Source organism: Teleopsis dalmanni, chromosome X (assembly GCF_002237135.1).
Source record: "Teleopsis dalmanni isolate 2A chromosome X, ASM223713v2, whole genome shotgun sequence".
Taxonomy (NCBI): domain Eukaryota; kingdom Metazoa; phylum Arthropoda; class Insecta; order Diptera; family Diopsidae; genus Teleopsis; species Teleopsis dalmanni.
Window position 1 is genome coordinate 82190880 of NC_051848.1, and position 23662 is coordinate 82214541.

The 23662-nt window shown below is 30.2% G+C and overlaps 1 protein-coding gene across 1 annotated transcript in view; it reads left to right on the plus strand.

The window, feature by feature from the left end:
* Positions 1–19093, plus strand: part of LOC119689456 — a 102925-nt gene extending 83832 nt beyond the window's left edge. Inside the window, exons 2-6 of the mRNA XM_038104292.1 lie at positions 13721–13894; positions 15586–15695; positions 15771–15917; positions 15988–16165; positions 17930–19093. Of these exons, the coding sequence (XP_037960220.1) occupies positions 13721–13894; positions 15586–15695; positions 15771–15917; positions 15988–16165; positions 17930–18910 (1590 nt within the window). The 3' untranslated portion in view covers positions 18911–19093. The remainder of the gene's footprint in view (positions 1–13720; positions 13895–15585; positions 15696–15770; positions 15918–15987; positions 16166–17929) is intronic.
* The last annotated feature ends 4569 nt before the right edge of the window (positions 19094–23662 follow it).

The window sequence follows — 23662 nt, forward strand, 5'->3', positions numbered from 1 at the left end:
GCATGTTATGTAGACTGCCACATCGATATTGCCAATTTCGTATTTTTAAGAAAAAAGAAAAAACTCATATACACTGTAACAATGATAATTTATTAATATATTATCTTATAATAATTGTTAACAGTACTTACAAAATTAGAAGCCTTTCCTTAAAATCGGAACCTGTAAGAATTAGATTATTAGCGGTTTATAAAATAGGTTTATGAAAAGAAGACGAATGACATCCTCAGGGACCTTAAGATTGATCCGATCAAAAAATACCTAAATGATAGAACCCTGAAATTATTTGCGAAAACTGACAGACTTAGTAAGACCACGCTATTGAATCTCAAAGCGGTTAACAAGCTCCTGGAGGAGGTATGCAGATCTGAGGTAAATTATTGCTTAGTCTGATGAAGACATAAATAATAATCCAGTCAAGGCGTAAGGAGGAGTTTTGAAGATGCTTCGAGTTAATAAAGAGTAAAAGTACTCTAGCGTACTGTCTCAAATAGTTTTAACTTAGAATACAACTCGCTGAGAAAACGTGTTCATAAAATAATTTCCATAGCAGAAATTACTGAAGATATGTGCTCACGGAATAGCTGCACTACTTAGATAAATCCTAACAGCAACAATCTTAGAGAAGCTAAAGACTTTACCATGCTCTACACGCCTACATATTTATTTATCCCTTGACATCCATTGAAAATATAGTCACACCTAAACTTGTGCAACTTTAAAATTAAATCGGAAAGCTCAAGAAAATTCTTTTCAATTTTACGACAAGGACACTTTAGTCTCATTTTAGCCTCAACAATTTAAGTTTTAACAATGAATTTCTTTTGTATGAAATTTTTGTACGAAATTGCATTACATTTTATATATATATATGTATTTTAATATATAAAAGAAATCACGATAAAAAGGGGCACAAAAAGGTTACAAAGGCCATTAACAAAGCCGCCAACAAATAATAAAAGAAATTGTATTACATTTTTCAGATTTGTATTCGTCTAGAATACAATGTTTGACGTTAACAATAACAAAACTTTGCTAATCGAGCTGCTGATTTAATAATTTGTCAAAAAAAAAGTAAAATAAACTTCTATAAACAAAATTTAAGTACAGCGAAGTATTAACATAAAATTTAAGTCCTAAAATGACGTCAAAGGATTCATACCAAAAAAAAGTTTCTATGTGTTTATAGGCAATTCACAAAGTTTTAAACTGCTTTAAATTTTTATCTCAAAATCCTTTTTACTTTTACATAAGAACTCAGATAAATCAACTGATTTCCCTACTGATTATTTTGAAATATTAACATAATAGTAATTTGGATTTATTTAAAAAAATAAAATAAAAATATTAAATAAAATTTTAAGGTTATTATAAATAGTATATAAATAAATAGTATTATACACAAAAAAAACAAAAACCGTCAAATTAAAGGTAAATAAAATAAAAAATAATAAATTCAAATACAAAATAAAAAATTAGCTATAAATTAAAATGAATTATTTAACTGGATTGAATGCATAATGCAGCTAACCATATCAATGTTATTAAAATATATAATATATTCATTATACTCAAAATTAAAATAAAAGCAATAAAAGCGCCGATTATTTTTTGCCCATCCTTATAACTCATTTAAAAGCAGTTATTTATAAAAAAAAAAATAAATAAATATAACTATAAAAAAATAGTCGAATACATAGGTTATTTTTAATTATGTTCATAATTTTATTTATTTGCCGTATGAAATTAGCTACACTTAGTTACTTACTTACTTAGTTGGCCATTACAGACATGAGTCGTCCTTGGCCGCATCGAGTAGTCTTCGCCAGTTGGTAGTACTGAGCGCCCCCAAATCGTTGGATACCTGGTCCTTCCACCGAAGAAGTGGACGTTTCCTGTCGTGTTTTCCACCGAATCAAACACCTATGATGATCAAGCTAGCGAAGCTGCTAGGTCTTTATGAGCTTTACTATGTTAATGTAGCGGTATAGCTCATGAAATTAGCTATACATAACTTAGCTATACAAAATAGCATAGAATAAAAACCATCAAAAATTTTATTAAAGAAAAGGAAATAAAATTATTAAAGCTTTAAAAAATACAGAAGAAAATGTTGTGAAATTTTAACATTGCGTTCATAAAGATATGTTTGTGTGATTCAAGTCACACTAATTTTAATAAAAAAATTAGTTAACAAATGGGTGCAGAAAGGTCACTGACATAGCATAAATCAATTTTATTTATTTTTGGTATAGTGGAATAGTTCAAGAAATTCATGTATAAAATTGTCTGAATATGCGTCCTCTTCTTGTCAGCTTTAATGGCCTTAAATGGCCTCATTAAATCTATGCATTAGAGTGTTTGATATAAATTTTACTTAAAAAATTATTTAATAAAAAATTTTTAGTTTTAAAGAATACGCATAGTATATATCAGAGCTGTCCAGACCAGATGCGATCGCGGGCCAAGAATAATTTCTATACAGATTGGAGGGCCGCAGACACAAATACATACATTCATAGCTGTTATTATAAATATATTATAACATTATAAATACGGTTGTAATGTTAAATTTAGTTTTCTTAATTTATCAAATTAAATTCATACATTTGGTAAACAGTAAAAATAAAATAATATAATTTTACCAGTAAACCAAAAGAAAATTTGCGAAATTGTAGTAGATTAAAAACATGCCGCGGGTCGCACAAACATTAGTCGCGAACCACATGCTGGCCGCAGACCGTTCTTTGGATAGCCCTGATATATATGATATAAGTGATAATTCAATACAAACTTATAACTAGATATAAGCTAAAAGCTAGCAGCTTGAAGAGTTTTCTATAAGTATTTCAACTGCGTTTGTTACTTATCTGCTTCAATTTAATCCATGTATGTTGTAATATAATGTTTTGTGAAAAAACTCATTCGCTTATAGCAACTTTTCTAATTTCATTTAATTGCAAAACATAAAAACTTTTAAGCTTTACATATTAGCACCACCAAATTTTATTTCTTCACAGCACATTACATATTTCTAGTCGGAGCGTTGCCTGATCAACTGTAGCGTTTCGCCTACTAATTTATTACAGTTTGCTTTAAATATTTTATCTTCTGCTGATATATTTATTACTTTCCGCTAAATTGCATGCGTCATTTTCACTTGCATACAACACACAACAAACGAGATCCAGCCATAGGAAATTTTGGAGTCGAGTTCTGCAATTTTCCATGGCACAACTTTAACTTTAACTTTCTTAATGCTGCCATTTGCAAAAAACATTCCCCATGGTCTTTTTTTAACATGTTCGGTGTCCTGTTTTTTTTTTGGTATTCAACATGGCAACGCCAATTCCTGCAAACACATAAAATTTAAAGTTTTCTACTAAATTTACATTCCTTACGCTTTTAGCCATGTTACACATTACACGTGAGTAGATACTATTATTTTATAACATATATATATAGATATATATATATACAGATAGATACGTTTGCACAAAATACAAGTACGACTTCTGAACGTTGAAAATGTGGTTTATTTTTCCCACCCCACACTGATTGTGAAAAATAGTGCAGTTGTAGTAGTGCAGATTATTGGTATATGTTTATATAGCAAAGTTCTAAAATTAGTCAAGATTTTATTTGATTAAAGTTTGAACTAATTGCACTCTAATTTTTAGAAAGTAAATAAAACAGGTACTCCTAAAAATGAGTTAATTTAGTAAAAAAAAATGGATATGGAGTTACTTATAAATATTTGAACTGTTGTGAAAGCCGTTTAGCATAGCATAGTATAAAAGTCAATATATGGTAGTCCTGGATTCTCATTGAAGTCAAACAAACACTGTGATTTTTTATGTTAGCAGTGGTTCGTTACTGAACAGAAGACAATATAGCTTTTTGTATGAAGTTTAGAATGCCTTCTAATATCAGCTTAGTATTCTGCCCCGAGCTGCTCCCAGCTTAGTATTATACTGCAAATCGAAAACAAGTCAATCAAATATTAGTGTTGAGGTAAATGGTGAGATGAGAATGGTCGTTGCTATTGTTCACTTGGGATATTATTATCCGTAAAGTACATTAATCTAACAATTCATGCATTTTTTGCAAATAAAACACTATTTCTATATTTCATTGCTCTAAACTGTTCCAATAGGTCGATATGAAATTAGTATTCGAGTTTTTCAAATCAGTGTCTTACATACGAGTATAATATAATATGGTTCAATCACAAAGCAACAATGGTTTGGTTCATAGTTATGTTAAAAATTGGGCGGGTTTACGCATTGTGTACCGTTAATATGAAACATGCTCCATGGCTTTTTAGATAACTTTTACAGAGGTTCGATTTGTCCATCTTTTTGCTAGAAGAATAAGTAGTAGGTAGTAGTAGGATAAAAATATAAATGTTAATCAAAATAGTAGTTTTTATTTTAAAGCCTTGTTTATTACACGTAAACACAGGCAACATCCATCGAGAGTAAGAGTTGGTGACATCCTGATTAATTGGGAGGATAGCATTAAATACTTAGGTATCACGTTTGATAAGCGATTTACTTGGCATAAGCATATACAAGTCAAAAGAAGCAGTTGCGCTAAAACACTGCAATGCGTACAACCACTTTTCAAACACAAAAACCTTAGTGTGAAGAATAGAAAACTGATCTATAGCCAGATAATTAGACCAGCATTACTTTATGGGTGTGTCGCGTATACCCCCAGCTATCAAAGAGTAAAAGTGCCCAGTTGCGCTTACTCGAAAAACAGGATCAACATATGTATAAATGGTGGTGAAATATTAAGAAATGCTATGCAAGCATTTTTTCTATTCGAATATGGAATCGATATAATCAGTAAGCTTTTAAACACTATTATGTTCAATGTTTATCTTTTGTATGCTTTCTCCGTCAAAACATACATATATTTATAGTTTCATAAAAATATCTGTTATCAAAAATACTAAAAATCTTTCACAAACGCTTAATATTATCTTGAAAGGTAATATGCTTGATTTGGAAAGTTCTTAAATCATTTTAAGAAGAATTAACAGCTTTTCAAAAAATTAAATTTAATCTTAACTATTTATATTGTATACGTGATTTTACTACAACTTCATCCATCCATTCATCCAACCGTATGTATACATCCCGTATGCGTACAGTAACAGAACACACAACATTTTGGATTAGTAACATTTTGGATCGTCTTCATTCAATTGGCGTGCGCCGGATGCGATGCTTTTCGTAATTAAAATTTGCATCCGGTATACAAACGCTTTAAGGTATAAATTTGTGCTTAAGCATAAAATCGCAAGGATAAGATTTTCTTTTACAAAATTGCATTTATGTGCAGATTGCACTTATAACAAAATGTTTTATTTATGAGTTTACTTATGAAAAAAATTTACTGAAATGTTTCAAAAGTGTACGAGACTCCAATGTGCGATGATTTAAGAGTGATGCAGAGCGAGGGGCTGAATTTTGTGGTATAATATTTTTAAAACACATTATGTATATGCAATTTTAGTTGCACTTAAGTCAAGTAAATGTGTAATTAAACGTCGGGATACTGTTTTTAATTACTCTGCCACTTTAAAGTCAAGGATACTAATTACATACTAAGAATAGCAGCAAATTACTAAAGTTCATAGTTAAACTTTCAAAATTTAGTAAAATTTTTCAAAAAATAATTAAAATGTGAAATAATTTTAAAAACGTAGTTGAGGTTTGTTATTATTACATACATAATTGCAAATTTACATACATATTATATTGTTATCATAAGTGTGTGATCCTTGCTTAACAAAACATCAACTATACGTCAGAAAGAACTTTATTATCAGCAAACTTTTCCTTAAAATAAATGAAATACAAAATTTTAAACATCCTACCTTCATATGCTTGTGCACTCATGATTGAACGTAATGAAAACTTCAGATAAATCCGATTTCACAGCACTTTCCAGAACTATAAAATTTGAAAAACAGAGTACATCATATACAGTCTTTTTCATTTGAATTAGAGCATATTTTACTTCTATTTTTTCTCCTTAATGAAATGAAGCAAGAAAATAAGGTGAAATTATAGCATGATGCTGTGACCTCATAGATGTTTCCTACTGCTTACAACTACTTAGGTCTAATAAAACTGTACCAAATATATATATATAAATAAAATTAATTTTCATTACCTCGAATACTTGCAATATAGATTGAATTGAATTGTTGTCGATATTTTAATGAGAACTCTTTAGCATGAACCCATAAACCTTGAATCTGTACCTTTCATGAAGTGAAAACAAATCTTTTAAATTTAAGAAGACGATTATTCAGTGATGGAAGTATATATCATTCGTGATTGTAATCAGTTTACATAATATCTATAGTTAAATTTTTAGAATTTCAACTGCTTTTGAGGCGGTTAGGTAGCTAATTAAAGTAAACCAATCACAGATTCTTAGAGTGCTATTTCTCTTACTCTGTTTTTTAGTACACACATAAGAGGTGTTTTTTGAGAGGTTTGATTTTTAACAGGAAATAAATTATTTAAAAATTTATGAAGAGGTTTTTCAAACAGTAGTGAACTACAGCAACAAAAATTATTTTATACTATTTTAATTAATTAAATTTTGGCTGCCCGTACAGCTGTTTCGAGTATTGCTAAATACCCATCATCAGTGGTCTTGGAAATAATTCTTGTATTTGATTATTCGTAAATAGTTATTTTTGAGACTGCAAGTACCAGGAATCGAACTCGGGTCCTGCCAAATGTGAAGCTCAGAATCAGCGGACCTTAACGAACTGATCCAAAGCCGTACTTGGATATTCTTGAATATCCTTAAAAATGATTTTAATGAAAGGATCAGTATATGCCGCTAATGTTCGAATACGATTTTGAGCAGATATCGAAAAAAACGCAATCTGAAAAACCGATATTAAAAGTGTAAAAGTCATATATCAGAAGTAACTCTGTCGTATTTAAAAATAATAGTGATATCACCGTACCAAAGTACACATATCTACATAAAATATACTCTAGAGGGTTAAAATCTCTGGATCATGTGCGTCAATTCATAGGTCAATTTTATAAAATATGCGCTAATAGAATGTTTAATGCAATAAAACTATTTAATTAGTTAATTTAATTAATTAATTTATAGCAGTCTTCGTTGACAGTAACTTTCTGGTAGGTACTTTTTACACGAACCCATGCAATAAACCAAAGTCAATTTATTTAAAACCGCAAAACATACTGAATATATATCTTCTGTTGATTGATAAAATTACATCAACTGGAAATAGTGTTACCAACTTAAAATTTAAATCACAAAAAAGCACCTTTTTCATCCAGCATAGCTTTGAACAAGGATTAATCCATCAAGATCTGGATCTCAATCAGTTAAATTCGACATATATGCAGCAAATGTTTCAATTTTTATACGAAATCCATATATGGTAAGTATATGTCAAAGAAGCTCGATGAGTCTAAGTGAAAATGCTTTTCAACATACCATTAGACGATGATGTTCCAAATTGAAAAGTACACTTCATATAAGTTATTCAAGTTTTGATTTTTTCACTTTGTATCCAAAAAAAAACAGCTGTGTTAGGTCTTTTTTGGGTTGCTAGTTAATTGTACCGATAACAAAAACATATTTTGAGCGCCGATGACGGCATTGTAAAGACCCACGTCACGTGTCTATTTGAAATAAATTGATTTTTATATAATATAGTATATTATATACTCCATAACATGAAAACCTAACAATCTTTTCTTTATAAAGTTTTTGTATAAAGTATTTGATTTGTTCAAGTTCTCTCATGAATTCTTCGTCTCTATTATTGGATTAAATTCTGTTTTGTTACAACAATTGAATTGGATATATTTATGTAAAATTATGATAAATCAAATGTTTCTGTGGTCGATCGGGTGATCTCTCTCTACCATTGCAGTCTTGGTCAGCCGCTGATTTTCCATTGTTTGAACATGCATATTCTACTTTTTCCATCATCGTCTACTCCATTTAATTATGTCCGATACCTCGTCATTGCGAACTGAGTCCCGACGAGTGAAGCTAGTTATCGAGCGCGGAGTATGCATTTAGTTTTGGATATGGCATGTACGGTGGTTTTCATATCGGCTGTTGTTTCAATAGCTTACGTTGATATATGTCTTATTTATTCGGTGTTTTCCTCTTACGCTTAGATATTTGTTTCCTACTGAATGTCCTGAATTCAATTGTTTTTATTAATTTTATTTTGCAATGCACAAATTCTTAACACCACTTTTGGGTAAGAATGAGACTTTTTTTCTCTCATTCTTATATTTTACTTTCAATTTTAGTTGCAAGAAACTTCAAATCTACAACAGTTGCTACATATCAAGGGATTCAGAAACGTTTATCAAGCACATAATTAAAAAAATGCCTGTGAAAATAAAAGAATGGTTTTATGGGGAAAAAAATATAATTTTTTGAATCTGTGCTTCTTCTTTTTACTTGTACTGCTTAATTCTTCAATACGGGTACACTCCTTTCTACTGCGCTCTTATCGCAAGCATGCAAAAGTAATACAAGCATGAAATCCATTATTTTTACTGTTTACCCAAGCCTATGTAAATTTTTTACAATTTTAATATAGTTTCGTCGGTCTTTTACACAATTTTTTTTTTGTTTTTTGAGACCAATAAGATAAGAGTTCCCACCCAAGTTATGCATGCATTGTCTTCGCTGACAATAATTCTAGCAAAACCAAATTCTCTCACTTACTACTCATGCCCACACGCTAGCAGACACACAGTCTTCTGCGAGGACTACATTGTAAGTGCACTTAGCTACGTAAGAGCGTACATATTTACAAATACAATAACTGCAATTATAACCGTTTCACACGATTAATTAGTCTGGCAATATAGCTGCAAAAGAACCAAAAAAATATCTTAAAAATATGTATATTTTTTTAATTTATATGTAATTTGTACATATAAACCCTTAAACACAATGCCAGACAGTTAAACATATGGATAGACAGCAAAAACTATAAACCCTGAAGACGTAGGGAGAATCTATCTACTGTACGGGCATAAGCAACTGCTCTACATATGCTTACATGAAAGTACACATATTATGCTTTGTATCTCGTATGTTGTGACTATCTGTGAGTGTGCTAAAGTTAATGTTTGTTAAGGGCTTAAGCTGCATTAAATAGAATACATGCAGCAAGCGTGCATATAAGAAATGTGTAAAAAATTCCAAGACTCAATTGTTGCTCCTGTTTCGAGGTTCATTTTTTTATCTTCTGATTTATCACATTCGCTAAAATTCATGTAAAACATTTCTTACGTTTGCAATTAATGCTTGAAATGAACATTTTTCTCAGCTGAATGAGTTTTTTTCTAAAGATTTTGATTTATTAATAGTGCAGCGGCGTGATAATTACCTTCAAAAGCAAAAAAAATAAGAAAAAAAAATATTCAAAATGCAACTATGCACAAAAATTGTAAGTAGATCACTTAATTACCAGCAAATAAAAGTACCTTTTGGCACGTAAATTTCAGTTACTCAACTACTTTCGAATTGAAAGGCAACTTAAACTATTGTCGATGGGTCTATGAATACGTCAGTCTATGCCGATGAGTACTTGTGCTCGAGATTCACACTCGTAAAATGGCAAAAGGTGATTAAATTAATTAATGCAATGCTGTGGGAATATTTTCAGTTTAATTAATTTTTTTATGCTACATACTTTTTATACTTTTCATACCTTACTTTTTTTTTCCGTACAATTTTTCGTAATACATTTTTTTGTCTTATCTTCCATTTTCATCTGTAATTTTATATAAAATTTTAATTTAAATTAACTTGCAAGTTTCGTTTTTTCATTATTTTCAGTAATTTGCACTGAATTCTTAATTTTGCTTCATCTTCTCCATCTACCCGTATACTTTTTTTACAGTCGCAAATGGCTTTTTGTGCGGATGGTCAACTTTGCGAATTGAAAGTTGAAAAGTCAATTTCTGTTTAGTGGAAATATGAAATACAGTGCAAACTCTGTTGAGTGGACATGGACATTTATCGGAAGCCAGCTCTTGTCCGTTCAAGCGCAGTGCCCAGCCTAAAGAAATGAAGTTCTTACGAAAAATTATGGGAAAACATTTCGTTTTAAAAAATTTTCCACCCAAGTGGAGTATCCTTTTAACAAGGGTGTCGGTTGAAGAGTTTTGATTGAGAAATTAAAAATATTATGAAAATGTTTAAAGCTCAATACACCGCGTACAAAAGTTTGTCATTATCAAAATTAACAAATTAAAATTCACAAATTAAAATTCACAAATTTGCTGAATAAATACTAAAAAACTTGATTAAAAAATAGCATTTATTAATGAATAAAAAATTTTATAAAATAATGCAAGAAGAATTTGTTTAATCGATTCATTCAGACAACACAAATCTTAGCAACTCTGAATTAAGTATATTAATTAATAAGCTACACTGACCTTTTAAATTAGCCATCAATTTTTTGTTTTTACAGAAATATTTTCTGATTTCCTAAATACAGTTTCTTGTCCTCACAGAATGAAAGTTATTATTGAATACAAAAAAAAGTGAATAAATATGACTCACTGAGAGCTTTATTATAAATAAATAGTAATTTTTTGTTCTAATTATAAGATAAAATTCAAACTAAGCAGCACTTTCTAAAAATATGTGTTTGTAGAGAGGACATTTATTGGCAGATATATGCATAGGTTAGATAGCACCTACTCTTTAGCATCAGCTATCTTTAATAGTGTGTTTTTGGAGGTTATTTGGTCAAATTTTCTTATAATTATAAAAAAATAAAAATCAAAATTAGTCTAAAGTCATCATAAAATCAAATCAGCTAACTTTGTGATACTCATTCTTATGCCTACCACACAGAAATACTGTAGTATAAGATGAAATCCAAAGTAAACAGCACTTTCTAAAAATATGTGTTTGTAGAGAGGACACTACCTAAATAGGTATTTGTATACGTATACGTTTATTGGCTATTACATGCATTGGTTAGATAGAACCTACTCTTTAACATCAGCACTCTGTTCAATAGCCATTTTTGTGCCGAAAAACACAAATATATTCTTAATTCCTTCATCTCCTTGTGGAGCATAGGGCCTCAACACAAACATATTGTCTTATCTTATGTTGAACCTTTTCCGAGTTAGTGCATCTTGGCACTTTTACTCTATGATGGCTGTGGGGTTTCTGCAGACTCCCACCCATCTCACTGATTAATTTGTGTATTCCTCATAAGCTTCATAAGCTTATTCAATGACTAGTCTAAGATCTGCGTACCGTCCCGTCCGGTTAGTGATTACTCTGAGATTAGATAGTGCTAAGTAGGGTAGCCTGTTGGTTTGCGCATTACAATAAGGCAGGAATATACATATATAGTAGTACAGTGGTCGGCATATGTCATCTGCTTCTCTTTATGCATTTCTTAATATTTATTAAAATATTTTGTGTTACTTTCTCTTGATTCTCTTAATTAGCAAGTAAGTTCTCTTGGTGGAGATATCGTTAAATATCCATTAAATATTAGCTTAATTGCGTGTTTTTTTGAATTTTTGAACTCTGCTAAATTTAAACTGTGAATTAGCGTGAAAACTCCTAAATACAATGTATACTTAAGAAAAAATAAATGAAATCCCCGAATTGAATAAACCCACTTCCACTTCCAAGAAACGAGTTTCTTGAACCAATCAAAGAAGTTATTGCACTTTAAATGAAACTCTTTGTGTATTGTCTAAATAAATTTGTAATATAATTATCTAAATTTAGATAACAGACTTTAAAACATCACACATCGATATATAGAATTTCTGTTATATAGAAATTTTTAGCAAATTTGAAGGAGTTCACCAGTTCCCCAAAAACAAAATTCAAATGTCAATAATATTTGTTACTACCGCAAATAAATTTGTATAATATATTGAATCCCAATATTGGCATGCCAAAATCGCTACATGATGTGAAGCTGCACTACGTGCTCTGATTAAGAAAACGTACACATACTTACTTGAGTAGCAAGTAAATTATTTTCGCATTCAATGTATCTAAGCAAATTGTACTGTGTATGTGCTCCTTCAACAATACACCGAATTCAATAGAATTTTTCCAGTAACATAAACTTCAAGCTCATCTCAACACATGCACACACATATCTGACTGCACTTCCGCTTCGATCCATGCAGTTCATGTGGTTTGAAATGCATATTTACCGTATGAGTAGCTGTGCACCTTAAAGAGTAGACACGCAGCGCCCTCTTGTTGCAGGAAATTGCTGTATTCAATCACTTAAAACTGCTTACCGATCTGTTAGTGCAACTGATAACAGTGGAAGCACTAACGCACATGCATATTGTTGACACACCCGTCGGTATGAGTACTCTGCGCTTGCAGTCATTAATTTCACGTAATCATTATTTTTTGAGAAGCTCACAAATTTGTTACTTTATTTCAACGAATTTCAACGAATTTTCATTAAAAATCTTCGGTTGAATGCTTGCCAATCTGAAACTGACTTTACAGACTTAACCGACTTTTTTAATATATTTTTATGTTTTCAATAGTTTTTGCATACTGCTACAGGTATTCCGGTATTCATGTTTTGACTACGAAAATTTTCCATCACAGCTTCTGTTCTATGTTCCAGCAGAGTTATAATTTTACCTATGGAACAATGGTCGATACCTTTCGCCTTTGCCGCTCGTGCTACTATTGTACCAGTCAAGCCAAGCCAAACCAAGCAAGCAGCATGTAATACAAAGGGCGGCAAGCTTGAATGGCAGCACTGCCAGAAACAGCACATGTGGCGGAACGAGGAACTATTTTTTATGTTACTACAATTTAATGTTTTTACATAAAAAGCAGACACCACACCAAAAACAAAATTAAAAGGAACCGAATTTTTCCTGCTATTCTTCCTTCATTAAAATATTATCTTTTTTCTGAAATGCGCTCCCCAGTTTTCAATTCGGAAATCAATGCAGGCAGTCATTCCATATATCACCAACGTTAAAACCGATGCGTTACACTGCGTAAGTACGTACTTATGCATGTAATTTTAATAGATTTGCGTACTCATAAGTATGTGAGGCTATATGCGATTGCCAGTGTATGAGGACAAGTATTTATATATATTGTTGGCTCCGTGCATATTTGATTGAATAAACCGGAAATTTCTTCTTCAATTTAAATTCTCTTTTATTTTGAACATCATATTCAATTGCTTGGAACAATGCAACCGCTTGATGTGATGCTGCCATTAAAATACATGTACATGTATGAACTAAAAAAACGAACCCAAATATATCTCAAAAATTTATTATAAAAAAAGTTTTACTATAAAAAACACTGATGAATCGAAGTAGCAATGAAAGGGTCACAAATGCTACAATTCCGGCAAACGAATCATGCTTCATCCATAAAGTACGTGTACACGAAAATAAGTGCATTTATTATGCCCCTCATCAACAATCGTCGATACTTGCTCTTAGCTGAAAGGTTTATAATATTTTAGTATAGCGTTCTTAGCACAACAAAATTCCAACTTAAAATTAATTTTAAGTAAATTTATATTTCGTATTGAACTTGACTGTTTTAAGTTTTTTAAGTTTTTATTTTATTTAAGTAAGATATTTCTGTAATTATACTCATCCTCTTTTCTTATCATCTTTTACAGATGCTCAAACACGTACAAATCTCGCCACTACGCAATCGTTCAGATTCAATTTCGCTGCGTTCAACCACATCGTGCGCTTCTTCAATGTGTGGTAGCCCAGAGCCACCAGCGGATTTGCAGCGTACACCCTCACGTGCTTCCAGCTATTCCAGCTTAAACGAACAATTGCCACAAGTGAGTCAACTAAAAATAGAATAACTTTCTATATATGTCAACAAAAAAATATCTATACTTGGGGTATAGATTGACAAAATTAATTATAAGTTCTCAAACTTTTTTTATATTAAATAAGAATATATAGAGCATATTTAGCTCTATATAACGCCAAATTAGTTAATATATACAACATATATATAACTATATATATACCCTATAAATATATGAAATATGTACTATATATTCAGGTTGAAAATTTTATTAAGTATACTCTTTATATAGTTCATATTTAGATTGAATATTTTGTTAAATATAAATATAAAATCTATATATTTATAAATATATATCGAAATCTATCTACCTATATATTAAAAATACATACAAAACTAAAGATTTAAATTGAAATGTGTGAAAATAAAAATTTTAAAATCACTACAATTGGTATATAATATATATGTATGTGTATATATCACATCATTTATCTTATCTTATCTTAGATATCACTTGTCCTGAATGGGCAGAAGTTGACTAATAATAAATAATATTTATGCAGTGCAATATCTCATTGAGTGGACACTCATTATCAGACAACTTTTGTCAATCCAAGAAAGATAAATTATACTAAAAATTGATGCAAAGTTTGGTTGTAGAGCAATAGTTCTCCGAAGAGTGATGCTTGTCTGAAAAATCTGAAATATGTATTGAAAAATTGATGGTATTCTGAGTAAATAAATAATATTTTTTATTTTCTTGTTGTGGTGAGGAGGTGCAATGTTTTATGTACCGTCAAACCGAGCGTTGTCGGAATGGTGTGCCCGACTTCCTAACATTAATATGTAGTCTACGGACTAAAACACACTCTCTTCAGCGATATAAATAGATAGATAATAATAATAACTATTGAATATATTGTCAATATTAAATTGTTATTATTAATTTATTGAATTGAATTAAAATTATTGTTAATTATAATATTATTATTATTCCATATACCTTATTATACTAACTTTTAATAAACGTGTTTCGTGAATGATCACTCGAAAATCTTCCAGCAATCTATACACTACTTTCAGTTAATATTTATTTCTATTGAAATATGGCTCCAAAAGTGACGTGTATCGTTATGGAGTCACTCGTCAAATTAAAACACCAAATCTTAAAAGCCAGTCTAAAAAGCGGAGCACAGTTATGACAATAAAAAACTTTGTAAACCTTATGAATGTATATAGTTACATTACTTCAATTTAGACGGCGAATATGCCATAGCTGTAAGCTTTATATATATAATATAGTTGTTATAAATTTATATCTAATACATGTTTAAAATGAAGTAAAATAAAGCTAAAACTACTACTATTATTTCAATTTAGAATATATATAACATACATATGTCGGGGGGATCAGTCATGTCAGGTTTTTGACACAAATGCCTCAATACTATTTGCGATCACCAATTGTATTATTCATATCATATGATTTGTGATATGTGATTTTTACATATGATTTTGTGAATTTTTGATTTCAATAACATTATTTGTATGTTATAAATATTAAAAATCATTATGAGTTATTTATGCTAAAAAACAATCTATTTGTACATAATATATGTGTATATATCTATAAATAATATAGGTATATATATATTAAACTATTTTTGTAGTATGTAACACTTAATTACTATAAAGTTATAATTTTTTAATTTCTTCCAGACAACAATCAAAATATTTACCAATTGCCTTAAAATTGATATAGAGTATAAAACGTTGGGTATACAATGGGACACCACAAGTAAAGAGGTTATAACACAGTTATTGAGAAGGTAAATTAATTAAAAAAAAAACCTCTATTTATAAAAGTTTAAGCCACATTTTTTGTTATTACTTCTCCAAAATAGATTAAAAATGCGTCATCGTGATCCACGTTTATTTTATCTAACAATGGAAGTTTTGGTACGTCGCGCGAATGTAAAAAACACACTGGTATTAGACGAAGATACTAGGCCAGCCATACTACAAGCTTGTCATCCAAAGGGCGAATCTAGGTTAGTTGTGAAAAAAATAAATTGAAATTCTTTTAAAATAATTTTAATACTAAAATCTCTTTCGGTACAGATTTTGTTTACAACTAAAACCAGGAGGACTAATACGTGTACATACATCAGCCTTGCAACCAACATCGCAATATAAATCACTGGTCATTTCGGAAGAGACTACGTCTGATGAACTATTGCAATTACTATTGTCATGCTATAATTCTATGGAACCTGTTGAACAGTTTTCCATATATGAGGTGAGTTTAATAAGTGTTCTGGATTATGAAGAGTCACCTTATGGGAATCTGAGTTTTTCATAATTTTAATATAAGATTTCATTATAGTTTATATTATTTTTCAAATCGTGAAAATAATACATTTAACATTTTATACATTTTTTTCTTAAAATTAATATGTTTCTTTGTTTTCAAACGATGAGAATAAGACATATAGTACATATATAGACGTAACGTTTTCTACTAAATTTTAAATTAATAACCTGCTAAATGTTGGATGATTATGGTGTCCTTTGTTTCTTAAACCTTTCCCATGTTACTTCCTATCTCCACGCTACTGATAATTAAAAATAGGCTCGAAATCAGATATTTACTATGAATGTTAAACCCAAACAGTCCCATGTGTTGCATATAAAAATTATTTTAATGAATTCATTTTGTAATAATTTGTAGCTGTAAATACAGTCACTCAGGTAATACTTTCAGATAATTGAAAATATGAAATTTGCTTTAATCAGTACTAAAATAAAAATCTTATTTATAACTTTTTTGGTACTTATTACGTTAGTTGTACTCTATTGCATTTTATCAACAAACCATAACTATAACTTCACGACTCTAACGAAACATAACTGCCCTAGCTCAAATTGAGACAAGTCTAAGTTAAACAGTCCTTTAACACGCATTAACGCATTTATTCATAATGTATTATATTCCTCAATCGATATTTTATTCCGTATAACAATAGCCCAACAGTACTACCAAACTGAAATCGATCGATTTTCAGCACATCCTTATTGATATAATAAGATTCCTGTACCTATACGCAAGATTCTCTTTAGTAAATATCTTCCAAATGATCTCATCTTCACATCCACATCTTCCTTGCGGATTATTATTATAACAACAGCAATATTAAAATTTTCTAGCACTTTCCTGTGTTTTTATTTTTAATTATTTTTGATATTTCTTGAAATATGAGTTTCTGAACATAAAAAACTTTAAATGAATTGTAGTTTAAAAATTAAGAAAAAAATATTTTCTCTGACTTAAATTTAATTTAAAGTCAAAAAAGTTTGGACTGAGTACTGGTTTCATGAGCAGTCGTGTCTACGTCTCGAAGCCACGAGGACCAATGGCTTCTGTCGCGGCGATCAATTGCAGCCCCATTCCCAATTGGGTTATAATAACACATTAAAGCAATACAACAACAAAATTTTATTCTTTTAATTAACCAGATTTTTAGCAGACCATACAACTGTCACACCAGTATTGTGAAATAGCCATCATCAGAGATCTTTGTAAATATTTCTTCTATTTAATTATTCGTGAATATTTTTTTCAGACTCAGAGTCATTAGTCTTTTTTATTATTCCATTAATATTACAACTATCATTATTTTTATTTTTTTTTTTGTAAAGAAAAGAATTAAACTTAATTTAATCTTTAATACGTTTTTTGTACCATGGTTCCAAGGCAGGGTCAGTCTTCTCATTTCCAAGTTTGTGTGCAGCAATTTAGATTTGTGAATAGCACTGCTTTTTTGAATTGTATCATGTATAGTAGGGATTTTCACGTCTTTGTGAATATCATCGTTTGTGATGTACTATCTAGCATATACTATTGCTCGCAGGATTTTTGATTGCAGTCTCGGAATATTATTTATATTTGTCTTACAGGTGGCTTCCCATATTTCAATTCCTTATTTCCAAATCGAAATAACAGTTTTTTTAAATTAGTAATTACTGTTACAGCAATTAATTACTGTTTTTTTTTTCATTCTAGGTTTGCCCTGGTCAGGAGTACCAGCGTAAATTGCATCCCGATGATATACCACTACGCGCACAAGTCGAACGCATGAAACGTGGTGAATCATGCCATTTTCTCGTGAGACGTAATCCGAACTATGCACGTCGCCGCCAATTGTTACCTACATTAAATGACGTAGTTCAAAATTATAGTACTTCAAGCACATCAAATAAGTCATTTGATGCTAATAGCACTTTGTCCTCATTAGATGACACAAATAGTTTACTTGATATGTCTATTGAATCTCTTTCGGATGATCTGCATAGTTTAACAGCTAGTGATGAAGATGAAGATTGTGCCTCCTCGACATCTGGTTCATCTGACACATCGTCAGAGGGCTCAACAACAGTGCGACGCATACCATCCCATTTGTCCATTGTACCAGTAAATGCAGCAACAAATATTTTACATGACAAATGCATGAAATGTCGCAACAATTACAAATCTTGCGAATTTTGTCATAAAAATTCAGCAGTGATGCAATGGCAGCGACAAGCCAAAGCGACAGCGACAGCAACTGCAGCAAGCAAACAATTGCTGCAAATGCGTTTACCAACGTATAATCCGGTTTATAATATACGTGAGATCCGTACAGTATCGCATTCGTTCTCATCGCTCGGCAATGATAAAAAATTGCTCGACATACAATTGAACGGTTGTTTCGATGCGGCAACAGCAACAATGCCCATGCCAGCCAAAGTTGCAACATCATCAAGTCCAACAACTACTCGTATTAGACCACAAAGTGTTTATATGGGTCGCACAACACAACAGGCCATGATTATGGATGATGTAAACAAAAATGTGAATATGAGTGACGTCAACGGCAACAATAATCCAAACACTATTACAAAATGCCTAGCGAAAGCAACAGGCCTGGCTCTAATGACTACAGTTGCCGGTGAAGCTGTTAATAATAATCCAGCAAAGGGTCTAGGACATTTTGTTTATTTATAAGTTCAATTATTCTCATAAGCATTTGATGATACACTGTAAAAATTTATTGTATATGTCCTTTGAAAAAAGATGCGTACTACAACATTTGTGTTATTGCAAATAGTTTCAACTTTAATTTAATAAAGAGAATTTAAATTCTTGCATATTAATAAGATCTAACTAATCCGAGAGATAAAACAGTAATTTATGGATTACTGTCATTTGTAAATGACTTCAAAGTGAATATAAAAAACTTTTTAAAATATTTGAGATTCGAATTCATTAAAATATCAATACCAATTACCAAAAATATAATTAAACCCCTATTAAAAAATTATACATACATACATATATATGTCTGTAAAATAATTTGTACATTTTGTTAGTAAGACTTATAAATTAAGTCTTTGTTGAATTACTTAATTGCAAACATTTAAAGTTTTTCTAATTTGTTGATAGCAAAATCGTTTCGATATTAAACGTTTCATAATTAAATTAAAAATTGAAATTACACAAGAAATTAACAAATTTTTACTCTCGAATATGTTGCAAATTTTTCTAAGAATTATATTCTATAATTAAATGATTTTATAACTTAAAGGAACTATTTCATAGACATCATAGTGATGATAATACTTGTAATAATCACATACAAAAAATTCCGAACTGTGTAGAAAATCATGTTCGAAACTCTTCAGCAATAATATTTAGTTTTTGTTTGATGATACACAAAAATATATATAATTTATAAATGAATATAAAATTAATATGAACCTATTTTTTTAAATAAACACTTACAACATATTGCTGTATCTCAGTAGTAACTTGGAAAGCACCGCCTAATGCATATGCTGAAAATTTTGGGTTTTTTAAATCCAAAATATATTATTTTAATTATTTTAATATGAATTAAGTAATTAAATTTTTTTTTTATTCATAATTAATTTTTATATTGCTTGTTCTCCGAAAGTTTATATAAAATTATAATATTATTGTAATATTTTCGGTCAAATATTTTGTTGCTCAATTATTTGTTTTGATTTTTTATATTAATTCGTTTAATTTATATAGCATATAATATTATTATAGAAAAAAGATTAAATAATTTTATTATATAAATTCACATTTTGTAGTGACAACCCAACCAAACCAAAGAGCTCTTAACACAAAATGACAATTAGTTGATACATTTTTTTTTATTTAATTGTAATTTTTTATTTACTTGGATAAATAGTTTTGGTTTAAATGCACTTTAAAAAACAAAAACATTTATTGCTTTAAAATATTTAATATGAAATATAATTATACTATAAATAAAGCATATATGTAATGCAAATTGCTTTTTGTAAAAAACTATCTTTATTTTGTTATTAAAAATTTATTGAATATTGCAAATTATCTTATATAAAATATCAGAAATGACGCGACGCATTCTTACTAAAAATACAAAGGCACTTACCACACAAGATTACGAATAAGTTATAATATATATATATGTATATATATATTTACATGTTTATAAATATATATATTTTTACTTAATTATATTTGAAATAATATTCTGCACGCTTTACATATATGTTTGCCTTAAATATGTCCACAAAATTGATTGAAAATATGTAATTGAAACTGTAAAGTATTTGTCAAAGCACAGACAGATAGTAAGCATAATTCCAGAGTCTATAGTTTGTAGTACATTTAATAATAATGCAAATTCCTTACACTTAAACAATTCAAAAATATTTAATAATATTTAATCTCTTATATATCTGGCCTAATTGCTGTGAAATTTCTTTCAACAATTTATATAAATGATTTTCAAGATAAATAAACTAACGATTTTCATAAACTGAAATTGTGTTTCTTTACTTTAATTATTTTTACAAAATAATTTTTATAAAATAATTGAAATTTAAATTTTAAACAAATGGTAAAATAAGTTTTAATAATTTTAACTTATTACAACAAATTGGCTTATATTTTAATCCAGTATTTTTACAAAAACAAAAATCACGCTCTACAAATGTCTTATCATGTTTGATCTGCTGTATGGTGCAGAGGCTTGGACAATTACCAACAGTGTTGAGAAGGCGTTTGGAGCATTCGAGAGAAAAATTCTTCGGAAGATCTATGGTCCCTTACGCGTTGGCGACGACTATCGAATTGGATGGAACGATAAGCTGTATAAGCTACACCAATTTAAATTAAATTATTGATAAAAGATTATAATAACACGCATCTTACTGTTCCAGAAACTGCTATAGATTCGCCACCGATAATGTTTCTTAAAAAGTTTTACTTTAAATGCTGCATAACATTAAAAATATTGGCAGCTATATCAGTGATCCCAACGACAAACCAGTGGCCATTAAGTACATTTTGGAGATTAAAAAATTATTTCAAATACACTTTTCAATATTCATAGAGAAGAATAGGTGTAACACCAAAGGAGGTCAAAATTCAAACTGATTTCCTTTGTTTTACAGGCAAAAATTTATTTCTAAAGCCTTCTCTCCATCCCATTTCAAAGTCCTGGGGAAGTTTATGGTGTAAATAAAAGTTTTCTAATAGAAAACTTAAAGATGATACAAAGATTATGTAAGGTAGTATTAAATAAAAAGAATAGCCGGCTCTTACTTGAAAACTTTGGAAACAGACAGAGTTAAGTCCTGTAAAAACTGTTAAGTTTAGAATTACAATGATTTCACATCTCAATATGTTATGTGACTGTTGTAGCCCTGAATGAACCTTTTGAAATCTTTCGGGGTTAAACTGTAACAGTAGTGTAACTGGATGGAAATTTTCACCTACATAAACATGCACTAAAGATAATAACAACACGAACTAAAACACATCAATACAATACAGATTTTTCATAAAACAATACATCTTTTTATATATTTACTAGATAACCCGACAAACGTTGTTTTGCCTTATAAATTATTTCTAGTTTCTAGATAAATTCTAGTGTAGACAAAAAGTAACTTACTTATTATAAGTGTGTAAGTATGTGGTATATGCATGACATAGGCATGGAGCGCTATGAACGAAAAGGAAAATAAAAATAACAAACGCTAAACAATATTATTTTTAAGTTATTATAGTTCATTTATTAAATTATTAATTTAAAATCAATAGATTTGTATGATACCAAGTTCCCTGGCAACACCTGTTGTATCTTCAAATTTAAATTGTCTTGGATTGACTGTAAATAATAATAATGATAATGCGCCAGTAACATAAACCAACAACAGTCGAAGATAAAAGCACTCAGTGTGTCTTGGATTAACTGTAAATAAGCGTTCGATTTAAATAAATTGAGACATTCATCAACTGGTGAAACTTGCTTGCGGGGCATCCATTTTTTTGTTTGAGCCCATGTGAAATAGCGTGGTACTTGTGAATAGAGTAATGTTCTTGCAAAGGCACCAAAATCATCCGTACTATTACACAATTCAAAAAATGCAGTGAGTGTAGATTTAGGTGGATTTGTACCACGATCAATCACTGTCTCGGTCGTGAAAAATTCACGCTGACCGTTTTCAAGATGGACGGCTAACTGAACAGCTGCTGGATCCCGTTCATGAATTAGAAAACCGAAGATATGCCAAGCAGCTTCATTGGAGCTGATGTACCGACCAATTTGGTAGAACGTAATTTCACCGTTTTTGTTCATTGGAGGAGCATTTACATTAGTATTTTCTACTCTAAACACAGCCATATCACTGCCTTTATGGACATACTTATATATTTGATGCTCTTCACAGAACTGCAAAACTCAACATTTATATGAGCATTGTATGTCTTGCTTAGCAGAGGCGAATACGGCACCACCCGCCATTGTTCCCCATAATCGGGATTTTTTCGACGATATATTGGATATCCGTCGGTATTTGTTATAGTATCATTAGTGAAATCTTTATATAAACAAAATTTATGTCAAAAAAACAAAAAATTTTTTGTTAAAGCAATAAGGATATTTTTGCTGGGTAGGGACACCCTAATCACTTTAGCGGTATGAAAAATAGATAGTAGCCGATTCTCAGACCTACTGAATACGCATATAAAATTTGGTAAAAATCGGTAAAGCCGTTTCGGAGGAGTACGGGAACTAACATTGTGACATGGAAATTTTATATATAAGACCGCAAACAGACATCGTTTGGCGTTGTGGCTTATTGATGGTCTTTGCAAATGCCAATCTAATAGGAAATTGAACTTGTTTGAATTAAATTGGCTTGTCTGTGAGAATCATTGGAATTCGTGGCAATAAAACTTTTACGTTTTGGAACTTGCCATTCAAAATGGTGGCTTCGATAATGTTTTTCATCAATTTTTTAATTACCAATCGTGTACTATTGCATAGCCGTGGTGGGTTCAAATTCCGAAGTAATATAATCGGTGACCCAACTTTCAGTCGTAAAATGTGTGGTGGCATGCCTGGCAAATCTAGTGAGTTTAAAAACTCTGCTGGATAGTTCACAACTTCGTTGGTATCACAAACTGTATCGATCGATTTGTATGATATTAAGTCGCCTGGCAATGTCTGTTTTATCTTGAAGTTTCATTCATCAACGTCCACGTTTTTTTGCTGCTAATGGCTCTTTCTGCCAGCCACCATGATTTATGTATTGTATGTGTACATCTGGAAATACGCGGTCAATGAGAGCATTTTGGGAATCAACGATAGTGCAGAAATTAGGGGGCAGTTTTATGAATTCAGTATTTTCATAGACAACAACTTTTCATATCATAGCAAGTTTTCTTTTTCAA